The following is a 17,097-nucleotide window of genomic DNA, read 5'->3' as shown; positions in this document are numbered from 1 at the left end:
GCATGTAATGGGGGGAGGGAGGAGGGAATTGACTTACCTCCTTGTGCCAGCCAGGAATGCTCAATAAAAGATATACCCTCCGTCGTGGCTACTGGTGCAGCCTCCGGAGAGCGGGAACCAGTGCCCAGGGTAGTGTGGGGGGGGAGCTCCCCAGCCTGCAGCCTCCGTAGAGCGGGAAGGCTATAGAGCATCTTCAGATCAGAAGTCCTTGGCTGGAGGGGTTCTGGAAGAGAAACACTGACCCCTAGTAGTGGCATGATACTGAATAAATCTGTACCATTGCTCCCAGCCACGAAGTGTCCATCCTCCTTCTGAGGACACTAAAAGAAAACTGAGGATTGAGGAGGTAGGCGGGGATGAAGCCCAGAGCAGGAGGAGGAGGAGCCACTTTAACCTTTTAGTGTCCTTTCTCCAAGCAACAGGATCTTCATCCCCATGGTGCCTGTGTCCCCCAATCTAGGCAAGAGAAATATACATTTTTTATTTTAGCTGCTTACAGAAGAGCAGGAATATCAATATCACATTTAACAGGATCTGAAAGATTGTGAGACAGTAGTAGTGCAAAAGACTTTATACAATATTTTCCCAAGATCCCTTGCACTGGACCAGAGCATGCACAGTATAGTGTGTATAGTGTATAGACTTATTACTACAGGTATCCCTTATCCGGAAACCAGTTATCCAGACAGCTCCAAATTACGGAAAGACCACCTGCCATAGACTCCAAATTATCCAAATAAACCAGATTTTTAAAATGATTTCCTTTTCCCGTTTAATAATAAAACAGTAGCTTGTACTTGATCCCAACTAAGATACAATTAATCCTTATTGATTTTCTAGTAGACTTAAGGTATAAAGATGCAAATTACAAAAAGATCCGTTATACGGAAAACCCCAGGTCCTGAGCATTATAGATAATAGGTCCCATACCAATACTATATTGTGCTTAGACAGGCGCAAGGGATTCCCTGGGAAAAAAAAGAAATATCTTCAGTAAACTGGGTTGGAGAGCGTGGGTCTAGGGTCGCAGGTTAGTCATTCGATTTATGGGATGTTTAACAAACTGGCAACCCTCACTGAAACAGTTTTTTTATTTTACTTTTAGTCATACACAAATGATCCACTACAGGTATAGGATCCGTTATCTAGAAACTGGTTATCTAGAAAGCTCCGAATTACCGAAAGGCCGTCTTCCATAGACTACATTTTATCCAAATTTTTAAAAATTATTTCCCCTTTTCTCAATAATAATAAAAACAATAACAAAACAGTAACTTGTACTTGATCCCAACTAAGATATAATTAATCCTTATTGGAAGCAAAACCAGCCTATTGGGTTTTAATTCACGTTAATATGATTTTTCTAGTAGACTTAAGGTATGAAGATGTGAGTTTTCTCCGAAAGTAAAGGCCAGAAAAGATGGGAGTTTTCTCCGAAAGAAAAGGCCAGAAATGTTAATTAAAAGTTCAAAATCATTCATTAGGACATTCAGATAACCAAGGCGGTTATCTGTATGTCCTAATGAATGATTTTGAATTATTAATTAGCATTTCTGGCCTTTTCTTTCGGAGAAAACTCATCTTTTTGCTGCTTCACCCCATGGACTGGGGTGAACTGTATTTTTTCTCCTTTTATTTGCTTATTTTTTCTCCCTTTATTTGCTTATTTTTTCTTTTTGATTCAACGGTTATTGGCATTGCGCACCATATTTCTAATGTTTGATTAAGGTATAAAGATTCGAATTACAGAAAGATCCATTATCCGGAAAGCCTCAGGTCCCAAGCATTGTGGATAAAAGAGGCAGATCATCACCTGATTTGACCATCCAAGTTGTGGGCAAAACCAACAATTCACAGCAAGCTCATGTTTTGCAGGCTGACTTATCAATCTCACTTTGGGAAATCATAAGGTCCAATCCATGGGCATCTTTATTGTGGATACTGGTTATAAAGGTTTGCAGTGGTATCATTTAGCAGCTTGAATGCTACTGTACTGATATTCTTGCACAGTATCTCTCACAGGGGTAACATGAATAACACGCTTACTTTTCTTTAACCACGGCCGCTTCCCCTTCTTTGTCCTTATCTTCATCAGACTTCTCTCCCTTTTGCAGAGGTTGAGAGATTATATCGTCTGTGAAGGAGCTGAAATAGGATTTGATGAACTGGGGCGAAGGCATGAGTGGTTCCCTGTTCTGAGAGAAAAGAAAAAGATTTTAAGCAAAGAGAATGCATTCACCCTTTAAAGTGGACCTGTCACCCAGACATAAAAAGTCCTTTTCAAATTAAACATGAAATCCAAATTTTATTTATTTTTAAAATATTCATAGCTGTTGTAAACGTTTAAAAATCGCAGCTGTCAATCAAATATTGCCTGCCCCTCCTCTATGCCTTAGTTCTCCTTTAAAGGGGTGGTTCACCTTTAAGTAAACTTTTAGTATGTAATAGAATGGCCAATGCTAAGCAACTTTTCCACTGGTTTTTATTATTTATTTTTGATGTTTTATAATTATTTGTCTTTATCTTATGATTCTTTCCAGCTTTCAGATGGGCGTCGCTGACCCCATCTAAAAAGCAAATGCTCTCTAAAGCTACACACTAATTATTACTGCTACTTTTTATTGCTCATCTTTCTAGTTAAGGTCCTCTCCTATTCATATTCCAGTCTTTTATTCAAATCAATGCATGGTTGCTAGGATAATTTGGACCCTAGCTACGAGATTGTTTATAATGCTGCTGAATTAAAAGTTTAAGAACAAAAAACACAAATAATAAAAAAAATGAAAACCAATTGCAAATTGTCTCAGAATATCTCTCTCTACATCATACTAAAAGTTAACTCAAAGGTGAACAACCCCTTTAAGGGTCAGTCCACACGGGCAGATTCGGGGAGATTGGTGGCCCAATTGACAAATCGCCTGTTCTTCAGGACGACAATCTCCCTAAACTGCCTTGCCCCGGCTAAAATGAAAATTGCCTGCGGCAATGCACACGCAGCGCTTTGTTTTCCGAAGTCGCCCAAAGTTTCCTCGTGAGGCAACTTCGGAAAACGAAGCGCAGCGTGTGCATTGCCGCTGGCGATTTTCATTTTAGCCGGCAGTTCGGGAGATTGTCGCCCCGCAGAAGAGAAGATTTGTCGTTGGGGCGACTAATCTCCCCAAATCTGTTCGTGTGGACTGACCCTAAGAGCACATCAAGCTGCAGCCCTGTAACTGCTAGTATCTTACACGCATCCAGAGTAGACGTATTTCCATAAATTTACAAGTAACTACAATATCTTGCAATTGGCCGGTGACATCTCAGAACAGACAATAACAAAACATCAACATCTCAACAATACCTTGTATTTGTCTTTGGCCTTTTCCTTTCCAAGTAACTTAAGAACTTTGTCTGCAAGGAACATGCTCTGCTGGTTCTGAAAGCCCTCTAAGATGCAGACAGCAGTAACATCTGGTGTAAGGGAACAAAATGTGCAAGAATTCCACTGTTATAAATGAAATGAAGATGCACACATTTTCATTACAACTTCTCTGCTATGTTTAAAACAGACACCAAAGGGGGTGTGAAGTACAACTGCTGCCCAAACAATCGCCTATAGGTGACAATCGCTACCTAAAGGCCAGGCAAGGTGCTTTCTACTGAGCTCAATAAAAAGCTACAGATACTGTCAAAGGCACGACTTAGTAGCAGTTATCACAATGGTAAGTGTGTCGGGCCCCATACAATTGCTAATTCATTACACAGTGAACAGTTTGGGATTCTGTCATCCTCATGTTGAGTTAAGAAAGAAAAAACTTCACCTTTAGAATTTGCAAGAACTAACAAATTCAGACAGGTGAAACCTGATTGCTGAAGAGTGACACTGAAATGAGTCTTCAGCTACTGCAAGGTGACCCTATAGTAGAGCGAGTGTATAACACCGCTACAGAATATGTTGTTACTGTTCCTTTAACTAATATCTGTAAAATGACATCAAAAAATGTTTAAAGTAATAAAAATATAATGCAGTGTTTCCCTGCACTGGTAAAACTGATGTGTTTGCTTCAGAAACTCTACTATTGTTTATATACATGAGCTGTTGTGTAGCAATGGGGGCAGCCATTCAAATGAGAAAAGGTTAAGGTTACACAGCAGATAACAGATAAGCTCTGTAGAACATTATGGCGTTATCCACTATTTACCCTGTGCCATATAGCCTTTTATAAATTTCCGCCATTGCTACACAGCAGCTTGTTTATATAAACTATAGTAGTACTTATCTGTTATCTACTGTGTATCATGTGCTTGAATGGCTGCCCCCATGGCTATACAGCAGCTTGTTTATATAAACTATAGTAGTACTTATTTGTTATCTACTGTGTATCCTGTGCTTGAATGGCTGCCCTCATGGCTACACAGCAGCTTGTTAATATAAACTATAGTAGTACTTATCTGTTATCTATGGTGTATCCTGTGCTTGAATGGCTGCCCTCATGGCTACACAGCAGCTTGTTTATATAAACTATAGTAGTACTTATCTGTTATCTACTGTGTATCCTGTGCTTGAATGGCTGCCCTCATGGCTACACAGCAGCTTGTTAATATAAACTATAGTAGTACTTATCTGTTATCTATGGCGTATCCTGTGCTTGAATGGCTGCCCTCATGGCTACACAGCAGCTTGTTTATATAAACTATAGTAGTACTTATCTGTTATCTACTGTGTATCCTGTGCTTGAATGGCTGCCCTCATGGCTACACAGCAGCTTGTTAATATAAACTATAGTAGTACTTATCTGTTATCTATGGCGTATCCTGTGCTTGAATGGCTGCCCTCATGGCTACACAGCAGCTTGTTTATATAAACTATAGTAGTACTTATCTGTTATCTACTGTGTATCCTGTGCTTGAATGGCTGCCCCCGTGACTACACAGCAGCTTGTTTATATAAACTATAGTAGTACTTATCTGTTATCTACTGTGTATCCTATGCTTGAATGGCTGCCCCCATGGCTACACAGCAGCTTGTTTATATAAACTATAGTAGTACTTATCTGTTATCTACTGTGTATCCTGTGCTTGAATGGCTGCCCCCATGGCTATACAGCAGGTGATTTATATAAACTATAGTAGTGTTTCTGAAGCAAACATCAGTTTTACTAGTCCAGAGCAACAGTACATTATATTTTCATTACTTTAAATCACTTTTTTGGTGTTACTGGTCCTTTAACACTAACACTAAGTCATGCTGTCTGTGCAGGTTATGTGTGTAATTTCTCTTGGTGCTGGCAGACTGCATGTGGCAGTGTGAACTCAAACAATAAGGAAAAAAACATACCTTCCAGGCACTCTTTTTTGTTGTCAAGCTTTTCATGGGCCTTGGCACGCCTGAACAGTGCTTTCACGTATCTTGGATTTAGCTCCACTGCCTTTGTGCAGTCCTCTACTACTTCCTTCCAGTTTTGCTGCAAAGGAAATCAAGCACACCGTTCCATTATAACAATATGTCAACGTTCAAATCAACAGCACCAAGTTCCAACTGAAACTTAAAGGCGAAGGAAAGGTTAATAAACACTTTGGCTGAAAAGAAAGGCATTCTGTGTAAACACCTCCTGTGTGGTGCAAATCCTGTGTCCCGGGTTTCATTCCGTTGTAAATGCACTGCCTGCACAATCCAAGTCCCAGAGTTGGGGGACGTAGTCAAATTCAGTTATTGTTCCCACCCCGCGGGCACTGAAGAGTCGCACAGTTTTCTGTGACTCTGCGCATGTGTGTAATCGAAATCTCCCTTCCCTTCTTGCCTGACTTTCGCTTATCTTTTTTTGCATGCCTGTCCCCCCAACCAATAGGAATTTGAAGCTTCTCGTTGCTATGACAACGCTCGATTCCTTCGTGTCAGATACTGAGCTGCGGGCAGGGTTTTAGCATGCAGAGCACAGAGAGGGACTTCAGGCAGGATTAGAACACAAGCAGAGCACAAGTTGAATCCACATTTCACTGCTAAATATACTTTTGTGAGCCACAAAATAAATAATATTCATACCTATGCACATGCTCGTTAAAAATTACTGGCAGAGGCGCTTCCTTTAGTAACATGGTGGCAGTGTCCTATTAAATAGCCAGCAACTTTAAAAGATAAATATCTTTTTGAGAAAACGTAAGGGAAATCTAAAACCTAGCGATTACAGAGTACTGTATGAGGACTACTGAGTGGGACAGTATGCAAGATTTGCCTTTCCTTCTCCTTTAAGCTCTGCCAAAAGAGAACAAATGAAAACATCTTGGTGGTCCCAGTAATAGGAATAGGATCTTTTAAATAAAAAAAAAATGGCAGAAGTATTCAGAACTGCCCGTCCCTGCAGGACAAACGGGTGGATATTACTGACAGTTGACTAAAACCCATAGATGGCCAAAATACAGGCCAGAACAGAGTTTTTATTTTCTCACAAATGTCTGGGTTGGGCAACGTGCCGATACATAAGCCCAATCAAGTCATCAGTTATCCGCATTTTTTATTTGGCTAATTAAGCTTGGTCTGGCATACTGATTATTTTATAGAGGTGGTTTACCTTTAAGTTAACTTTTAGTATGTTATAGAATGGCCAAGTGTAAGCAACTTTTCAATTAATTTCTTATTGTTTCTGAATTATATGCCGTCCTCTTCTGACTCTTTTCAGTTTTCAAATGAGGGTCACTGACCCCATCTAAAAAACAAATGCTCAAGTTGGAACAGGGCAATGGGCAGAGATCATTTTATTAAGAGAGTATGTTGATCCGTTATCTGGGGCCTATGGCAATAGTCGGCAGTTAAGGTGACAGTTGTGACTGACTGAATGATATACCTCGTACACACAGTCGATTGATTTTGTTTATTATTTCTCCTTATTTCTTTCTTTTTCTTTTCTTCCTTCTCTTTTTCTTTTCTTTATTGTATCTTTACCCTTGTAAAGCAATGTACTGTACCATACATTCATGTGTTGTGCATTACGATGTTATTGTAAACAATCATATGGGAAAAGTGAAAAATGGTTAAAATAAAAAGAAAGTTGACAAAAAAACAAAAAACAAACAAATGCTCTGTAAGGCTACAAATGTATTGTTATTGCTATTTTCAATTGGCCTTGTTTTTTTTTTTTATAGTTTTTGAATTCTATGCCTTCCTCTTCTGACTCTTTTCAGCTTTCAAATGAGGGTCACTAAATCCCCCATCTAAAAAAGAAATGCTCTGTAAGGCTACAAATGTATTGTTATTGCTACTTTGTATTACTTATCTTTCTATTCCGACCCTCTCCTATTCATATTCCAGTCTCTTGTTCAAATCAGTGCATGGTTGCTAGGCTCATTTGGACCCTAGCAACCAGAGAGCTGAAATTGCAAACTGGAGAACTGCTGAATAAAAAGCTAAATAACACAAAAAAACAGAAAAAATAAAAAATGAAAACCAATTGCAAATGGTCTCAGAATATCATTCTCACCATCATACTAAAAGTTCTCAAAGGTGAACTACCCATTAAAGCTGCTACGTGCACAAATAATCCAGCAATTTAACCAGAAATCAAAATGCATGGAAAATCTTGAAGTGTGCAGACATTATGCAGAGAGGCAAAACAAAAGGGCCTTGCAGTTCTGATTTTAGGACAGAAATAGAACACACAGCAGTGGATGGCCAGGCCCAGACTGGATTAAAATTAAGCATAATTAAGACTTGTCGATTACACAGAGGCTAAAATTCACTCTACAGCAGAGACACTTCTAACGATCTAGCAGAGACAATTAGGGGCGTTAAAGAATGTACTGTCCGACTAATAGACTGATCCCGTCCCCGCCTTTTTCTGTACTACAAGTTGTAGTGTAATGAAACATCACACGTTGAAACTAGTAAGCTGCTCTAATTTACTATTTGTACTTACCGACTGCTCATGCGCTGCTGCTCTGTTCTGATAGAAAGTAGACAAATCGCTCTTGTTATGGGCAGGGCAGAGGCTGATGGCTTCTGTGTAACACTGGATGGCCTGTTCATATTTGCTGGCCTTAAAGTATTTATTTCCTTTGTTCTTTGCTGCTTGGGCTTTTTCAATTGGGCTCTGATAAAACAAAGAGGAGACAGATTAGGCATAACATTAAAAAAGGGCTACCTATTTCAGAATTCCTTCTGAAAAATTGCTTAAAAGGATTCTGTCATTTTTGTGTTGTTGTTTTTATTTCTAAATGACACCGTTTACACTGCAAATAATTCACTCTACAATATAAAATTTCATTCCTGAACCAGCAAGTGTATTTAGTTGTAATATTGGTGTGTAGGTGCATCTCAGTATACAAAAATTGGGAGTCCACCTCTGATTTAAACTTAGTTAAGCCCAAGGGACTCGCCCCAGTTCACAGGCGATAAACATATAGTAAATTCCTTTTATCCAAAGATAGCTGTCCCAAGGCTTTCTTTTCCATAAAAAATTCCTTTATTTAAATTAGCATTAAAAATTCACTGTTTACACTGCAAATAATACAATATAAAATTTCATTCCTGAACCAGCAAGTGTATTTTTTTAGTTGTAATATTGGTCTGTAGGTGCATCTCAGGTCATTTTGCCTGGTCATGTGATTTCAGAAAGAGCCAGCACTTTAGGATGGAACTGCTTTCTGGCAGGCTGTTGTTTCTCCTACTCAATGTAACTGAATGTGTCTCAGTGGGACCTGGATTTTACTATTGAGTGTTGTTCTTAGATCTACCAGGCAGCTGTTATCTTGTGCTGCTATCTAGTTACCTTCCCATTGTTCTGTTGTTAGGCTGCTGGGGAGGGAGAGATATCACTCCAACTTGCAGTACAGCAGTAAAGAGTGACTGAAGTTTATTAGAGCACCAGTCACATGACTGTGGGCAGCTGGGAAACTGACAAGCCCCATGTCAGGTTTCAAAACTGAATATAGAAAAATGTTTGCTCTTTTGAAAAACAGATTTCAGTGCTGGAGCAGCACTATTAACTGATGCATTTAAAAAAAAATGTTTTTTTTTCCATGACAGTATCCCTTAAAGCTATGCTGCCTGCACTTACAGAGCCCATTAAAAGCAAATGGTACTTTTTAATAAGAACAAAATTCACTGTTTAGGGAGCCTAGCAATAGCAAAGTGCTGCTTTAGCACTCAAAAAAAAAACAGAGTAATAGGGAAAGGTGGGCGATGACAAAAAACAGGAAAAAAGTCCGTCCTTCAATCAGATCACTATTTGTGCATTTGCTAATTATTATCATCCACTGGGAACATCTACATCGAGCACTCTAGCAGTAATAACAGGAATTAAATATTCAATACAAAGATAGCTGCCTGACGTGATGTTTATACTTTGTTTACAGTTCTCACTCACATAAGGGACAGTTTGTATCAGAATTTCATTGTCTCATAGTGCAAACAGACTAAATGTAGAACTCACATTCGACAGAAGACCAGGTAGAAATGGTAATGGTCCAAAATAGTAAATAAAGTGAGTTAGATGCAGCACTTTCCCAGCAATCTAAATGACTTAGTGAAAGCTGCCATGTTTCTTTGCTGGCCACAAGCCAATGATGGTGGGTTCTTTCCTGGTTGAAAGTTAGTGTGAGAAGTAGGGATGCACTGAATCCAGGATTCGGATCGTTATTCGGCTATTTGTAGCAGGACTTGGATTCGGCCTTTTGTGTCTTGTGACTTTTCGTCACAAAATAAGGAAGTAAAAATTTTTTTTAGCCGCACTCTTTTTTTCCCTCCCCCTCCCCCATTTGCATATGCAAATTAGGGTTCGGATTCGGTTTGGTATTCGGCCGAATCTTTCACAAAGGATTCTGGGGTTCGGCCGAATCCAAAAAAGTGTATTCGGTGCATCCCTAGTGAGAAGTCACATTGTATTAAATAGTTACATAGTTAAATTGGGTTGAAAAAAGACAAAGTCCATCAAGTTCAACCCCATCAAAATGAAAACCCAGCATCCATACATACACTCTTCCCTACTTTTAATTAAAATTCTATATACCCATATCTATACTAACTATAGAGTTTAGTATCACAATAGCCTTTGTATTATGTCTGTCCAAGAAATCATCCAAGTCCCTCTTATAGTCATTAACTGAATCAGCATCACAACATCACCCGGCAGTGCATTCCCAATTCTTTATATTATACTGAGCAAAACATGTGTAGGTGAACACATGGAGTGGCATGCACCCATCTGAAAAAGATAAGGACAAGTGAGGAGCTGGGCTAACAAAGAAAGTGTATGTCTTCCCTCCCTCTAACCAGTTTAGTTGCACTTAGTCTCTGCACTCTCTCCAGCTCATTTATATCCCTCTTAAGGACTGGAGTCCAAAACTGCCCCCATACTCCAGATGAGGCCTCACCAGGGACCTATAAAGAGACAGAATTATGTTTCATCCCTTGAGTTAATGCCCTTTTTTATACAAGAACTTTATTTGCTTTAGTAGCCACAGAATGACACTGCCCAGAATTAGACAACGTGTTATCTACAAAGACCCCTAGATCCTAGTTTAGACATTACAGGTCACAGATCACCCCAGGATACTTGCTACTGAACTACAAGGGCCAATGCAGCAGTTTATCACACCTCCCAACATTTTGGAAATCTCACGGGGCCGAATTCAGGATTCAGGGCAGCAAAGGTGAGCTATGAGAGTATGAACTACAATACAAAAAGCAGCCTGGCTACTGATTCTGTAACCTCTGTCTGGGAGAAGTGGGTTGTGTCAATCTGTAGATAAGACAAATAGAGACTTTGGAATCAGCACAACGAAGCTTTGTGTGTTTGTTTAAATGTTTCACATGTCTCAAATTAATCTTATCTGCACAGTCTCGGTTTGGCTGTACCAATGCACAATTAGACTGATAATTCCTGGATTCTTTATTGTTCAGCCTAAGGGTAAGGACACACCTGGCGATTCGGGGAGATTTAGTCGCCTGGCGACTAATCGCCTCGTCTTTGCGGCAATTCGTATTCCGAAGTTTCCTCGTGAGGCAACGTCAGAATACGAAGTGCCGCGTGTGTCATGCCGCAGGCGACTTTTCTTTATATCCAGCGCAAGACAGAGGGAAGGTGTTCGGGGAGGTTAATCACCGCAAAGACGAGGCGATTAGTCGCCAGGTGACTAAATCTCCCCGAATCGCCAAGTGTGCCCTTAACCTAAAGAGTCACCATAGAACAAGGTCTCGCTTCTGATTACACTGAATACACTTCCTTATTAACTCTATTCAGTGTCGGACTGGGACACCAGGGGCCCACCCAAAAACCTTTTTGGGCCCACCAATTAATCTTAGACCAGGGACCATTCTCAATACTATTATTCTTCCTCTCCTCAACCTCTATTCTCCTAGTCTCTTTCTTTTACATACTATTCTAATCTATTATTCCATCTATTTAGCTTCTTTGTTCTCATAGAATTTGGGAATAGCCATGAAATAGGCCAAATATTTAGCAGCATGAGGGCCACCGACACCTTGGCCCACCAGGACTTTTCCTGGTATCCCGGTGGGCCAGTCCGACATTGACACTATTGTATCTTATGAGGAGAGGACATAACCATGCAGTAGTATTGTTACAGCGCTGCTGTAAAGTGAGTGAATGATCACAGCTTAGTGAAAGTGAAAGCTGAACTGGAGAGCTGCTGTCAGTCAAGGGCACAAGGTACAAGGTACGGTCTTATTATGACAGAGAAAAAGGAAATTTTTTTTTAAAAATTTGGATTATTTGGATAAAATGAAGTCTATGGGAGTCATTCCATCATTTGGAGCTTTCTGGATAACGGGTTTCCAGATAATGGATCCCATACTTGTATCATAAAAGTATGACATTTGTTTCATTTACAGTGATGTCTTGTTACAGAGGTGCAATTCTGGCAAAAATTCATGTGGACTTAGAAAACAGAGGTTGTCCTGGCTTTTCCCTCATTGCCCTGGGAAGAGGCACAGTAGCCCCAGACCTCAATATCAACAAAGCAATCCCATACAGTCTTGGTTGTTACTTGTATAGTAAGAAAATCTGGAGAGACAGGTTTGCTTTTACTCGGAGTAACATTCTTCAGCATTCGGCTCTGCTACAAAGGGAAAACAAACAAACAAAAGGTCCCCAAACACAACAGGAGGATTGTGAAAAGAATGTTCTATTTAAAGGCAATATATACAGATGACAGATTTTGAATTCAGTGGCTTCCTCAAACTATCCTTTACAGCTTTCACGGTGCAGCAAGTGTGAGAATATATAATCAATGACTATCGTAGTATCGTTAATAAAGAGACATGCTGTTGGCTGCAGAGTGAATTTGTTGGGGGTCATGTCCAGACTGTGATTTAGAAGTTACAAGTTCTCAAAGGCCCAAACAGCCCCCCACCAGCCCAATAAATAGTGACTGTCTCAATGGCATCTTACAGAGCCCCTTTGCCATTTGCCAGAATCCAGTTTGCCAGTCAGGGCCTGCTGGGAGTTGTATTCTAGCACAAGTACAGCGTTACACTGGCTAAAAGCCAAAGCAGTTTGGAATTCTGCTGGTCAGAACACTGAGAATCTGTGATTGGCCACAGGGGGTCACCATCTTGTAACTTTCGTATACATCTTTGCAAGACCAAGACTGTGCACATGCTCAGTGTGGTCTGGGCTGCTTAGGGATCGTCATAAATTATCAAAACAGCACAAGTCAAATAATATCTGCCAGAAGCCGATACAGCAAGACTGATTAATAATCAGAATATACAGACTGCACTGGGTCCTGTGTTGTCATGTAATCTAATGTGGATTTTATAGTTTTTGTATTGTTTAATAAAAACTTTCTCCAACTCTGCAGAACCAGTGGCTGCAGCAAAATAATCCTCCAAATAGAATCCCAGTTTATCTGTTTAAATCTGGCTCCATGATCTTTGTCCGTGCAGCTGGAGTTGGAAACAGTAAAGGGGATGTAAAGGCAAAAATAAAATCCAATACAAATCTTTACACAGTCGCTGACTGCTCTACAGGGAAACAAACAAAGCTGCTTGAGTTCTGCATGGCTGGGAAGTAAGGCGGGGGCTCCCCCTGCTGTTCATAAGTATGATTGTTTGTCTGACAATTCCTATCCACAGCTGTAAATGAAGGGAGAATTTCACTGCATAGTCAGGGTTCTTATAAAAATGGTACACATTTTTTATTTAATGTATATTGGTGATAATTAAACATTTTCAATAAATCAACCCAAAACACTCCTTTTTAAAGGAGACATATAGGCTAAATGAAAAAAACAAACCTAATTTTGTAGGCAATTATAAGTAATATATGGTGTTGCTTTTACATGGTGCCACACATGTATATTATCTTTAAAAATAGCCCCTTTATTGGAGCTGCCTATAGATGTTCTCTGGTCCCTGTATCAGGTCAGCCTAGCTGCTGATTGGTTCTTGTCCTACACTGCAGTGAGCTGAGAGCCGCCGGCTCACCTGCACAGCCTGGAAAAGGAGGCTGCAGGAAGTAGAACAGATAGGCGGGACTAGTCGGGTTTTTTGCAAACATTTTCAATAAATTAACCCAAAACACTCCTTTTTAAAGGCGGCATATAGGATAAATGACAAATTTTGTAGGCAATTATAAGTAATATATGGTGTTGCTTTTACATGGTGCTAAAAAATATTATCTTTAAAAATAGCCCCTTTATTGGAGCTCCCTATAGATGTTCTCTGGTCCCTGTCTGTTTCAAATGGAGTGGGCGTGTCCTAACGGTCCCTGCCAGAAGCACAGTAGGAGGGGGACAGCCAATCACAGCCCTGCAGTCACACAAGCACAGACAGGCTTCAGTTCCCTATCAGGTCCTGCTAGCTGCTGATTGGTTCCTGTCCTACACTGCTTGATAAAAGGCCATTTGAGGCCTGAAACGTCGCTGTGATGCCCAGAAGGCTGTAATAAAGGCATTTTTATCTTATAAAGATTGAGTGGTGCTGTTCAATTACAAATTCCTGTCCTACACTGCTGCCAGCTCCCCTGCACAGCCTGGGAATTCAGGGAGCAGGAAGTAGAAGGGATTAGTAGGGTTTTTGCAGAAATATTTAATAAATCAGCCTGAAACACTACTTTTTAAAGCACAATTCTTCTGAGTATAACACACTGGTGCATTATTATTTTTTTTACACAAAATGTCTCACTTAAAGCAGCATTTCGTCTTTATTTAAAAGGAGTATAAAGCACTGGCACTTGTTTTATTACATAACACGTCTCCCTTAATTATATGTGGGAAAATGGAACTGCTATGGAAAGCAGCGTGTGACTGCACTGCTGGTTCTGACTTCTGTAGCACAACCATTCCTTTCCTAATGATCATCTGATGGACATGTAGAGTGTCAAGGAGAGGAGAATGAAGCTTTGTATGACGAGGCAATGATGTCGATTTGGTGTAGTTGCCCTTGCAGGTGCCACTGGGAGGGGGAGGGGAGACAAGGCAGTACGGGGAGCGGAGGGGATCAGAAATACGGGGAGCGGAGGGGATCAGAAATACGGGGAGCGGAGGGGATCAGAAATACAGGGAGCGGAGGGGATCAGAAATACAGGGAGCGGAGGGGATCAGAAATAGGGGGAGCGGAGGGGATCAGAAATACGGGGAGCGGAGGGGATCAGAAATACGGGGAGCGGAGGGGATCAGAAATACGGGGAGCGGAGGGGATCAGAAATACGGGGAGCGGAGGGGATCAGAAAGCTGGTGCTTGTGGCTGATGTATGGGTTAGAAGGGGCGGGTAGATGAATGGAAGTGATGATTCCTGAGCTCGAGGTCACAAAGGGCAGACACAACCCCACGCTGCTGCTCATTGTGACTGGAGGCGCCTTTCCCTTCACATTCCCTTACCAGCTCCTGCGGGGCATCCTGTGGATTATTAGAGCCGCCTTCTGACGGCACCGGACTGGCGCTTCCTTCCGGAGTCCTTCTCTGCTTGTCGCTTTTCGCCGCCTTGTGTCGCCTCCACAGATACACGGCCCCGGCGCCCACCAACAGCGGAGCCCCTACCGCCAGAGCCAGCTTCCAGTGAGGGATCCCGGGACTGCCTTGTGGCTCCACAGGCTTAGAGGCAGCCATTATCTCCCTGTCCTGCTCTGGCTAACACGGCGAAAGACACGGGGAGGCGGAGCAGCGGAAACGTGGTGCAGGCTGGGTGATGACGCAAAACTACTTCCGGTCCGACCGTAGTAGATTAACGTGGAGGCTGCTGCGGCCTCTGCTGTTGGGTCCGTGTCCCTGCAGGCAGCGTGGAGCGTAGAGATATGAGGCAATAGAGCGATGGCAGCAAAGCCTGGGGCGCCGACACTTATCTGTGTAGATCATAGTATTATTATCCTTATAGGAATATGTGCAGCAACGTCACTCTTGTCTTTGGCGCCATTAATATATCGGGTTTCTGGGCTGGACTTTTCCCTCTGTGGAACTGAAGAAACGTAAGATTTATGTGAGACCAGAGACTGCACGTGTCTGACTATAAGGACTTTGAAAGGTCACGTGTGGATTATTGGCGGGTCTTGTTTTTCTTACAGTGCAGGAAGGTTTTATCTCAAAGAAATAATATATATAGATATATATATATATATAGTGTAACAATAGAGTGATGTAGAATAATCCCTAAAACTGCAGCACTCCTCCCCACATAATCAATGGTCAGTCCCATCATGTTATAGCAAAGCTACAGATTAATGATGTGCTGATCAGGAAGACTCAACCAGCACCTGACCCTAATCTTCAAAGCCATAACCCAACCCTAACCTGCAAAACCAAAACCTGAGCATCACCCGCAAAACCATAACCCAACCCTAACCCCCAAAACCATAACCCAACCCTAACCCCCAAAACCATAACCCAACCCTAACCCCCAAAACCATAACCCGACCCTAACCTGCAAAACCATAACCTGAGCCTCACCCACAAAACCATAACCTGAGCCTCACCCGCAAAACAATAACCCGACCGTAACCCGCAAATCCATAACCCGATCCTAACCTGCAAAACCATAACCCAACCCTAACCCGCAAAACCATAACCTGAGCCTAACCTTCAAAACCATAACCTGAGCCTAACCTTCAAAACCATAACCCAACCCTAACCCCCAAAACCATAACCCAACCCTAACCCCCAAAACCATAACCCGACCCTAACCTGCAAAACCATAACCTGAGCCTCACCCGCAAAACCATAACCCAACCCTAACCCCCAAAACCATAACCCGACCCTAACCTGCAAAACCATAACCTGAGCCTCACCCGCAAAACCATAACCCAACCCTAACCCCCAAAACCATAACCCGACCCTAACCTGCAAAACCATAACCTGAGCCTCACCCACAAAACCATAACCTGAGCCTCACCCACAAAACCATAACCTGAGCCTCACCCACAAAACCATAACCTGAGCCTCACCCACAAAACCATAACCTGAGCCTCACCCGCAAAACAATAACCCGACCGTAACCCGCAAATCCATAACCCGATCCTAACCTGCAAAACCATAACCCAACCCTAACCCGCAAAACCATAACCTGAGCCTAACCTTCAAAACCATAACCTGAGCCTAACCTTCAAAACCATAACCCAACCTTAACCTGCAAAACCCTAACCTGTCCCACACCCAACCCACCCTCATGGATCAGTGGTGTAAGTCACAAAAAGCTCAGAAAACACAGCCACTATAGTATTGTAGTAGCCCAGTGGGACCCACACCTGCCATGGAAACCGAAATTCTGCCCAATCCAGTTTGTCAGCCCAAACATCATTACTGAAGATATAGAGAAACCCTGGGGTAGCAGCCATTTAAGGCATGATATACAGTACCTATCCTTGTATATACAGTACCTATCCTTGTATATACAGTACCTATCCTTGTATATACAGTACCTATCATAGTATTATTATCCTTATAGGAATCTCTCCTTTAATTCATTCGGCAGCAGTGACATGACTCTTGTCTTTGGCGCCATTGATATATCGGGTTTCTGGGCTGGACTTTTCCCTCTGTGGAACTGACCAACATATTTGGACTTGGTTAGTGAGGTCTGACAATTGTGGCTCCTCATGAAGTGAAGAAACCTAAACTTTATGTGAGACCAGAGACTGCACGTGTCTGACTATAAGGACTTTGAAAGGTCA

At 41.6% G+C, this 17,097-nt stretch overlaps 1 protein-coding gene across 1 annotated transcript in view; it reads right to left on the bottom strand.

The window, feature by feature from the left end:
* The window catches only part of tomm70.S (to translocase of outer mitochondrial membrane 70 S homeolog), a 36,088-nt gene extending 21,005 nt beyond the window's left edge, over nucleotides 1-15,083 (bottom strand). The window contains 5 exon segments of the mRNA NM_001089655.1: nucleotides 2,047-2,195; nucleotides 3,341-3,450; nucleotides 5,318-5,444; nucleotides 7,890-8,063; nucleotides 14,816-15,083. Of these exon segments, the coding sequence (NP_001083124.1) occupies nucleotides 2,047-2,195; nucleotides 3,341-3,450; nucleotides 5,318-5,444; nucleotides 7,890-8,063; nucleotides 14,816-15,043 (788 nt within the window). The 5' untranslated portion in view covers nucleotides 15,044-15,083.
* Between the last annotated feature and the right edge of the window lie 2,014 nt (nucleotides 15,084-17,097).

The sequence above is a fragment of the Xenopus laevis genome, chromosome 2S, assembly GCF_017654675.1.
Source record: "Xenopus laevis strain J_2021 chromosome 2S, Xenopus_laevis_v10.1, whole genome shotgun sequence".
Taxonomy (NCBI): Eukaryota; Metazoa; Chordata; class Amphibia; order Anura; family Pipidae; genus Xenopus; species Xenopus laevis.
The sequence above is the reverse complement of the archived record's forward strand: the minus strand, read 5'-3'. Positions and strand labels throughout refer to the sequence as shown.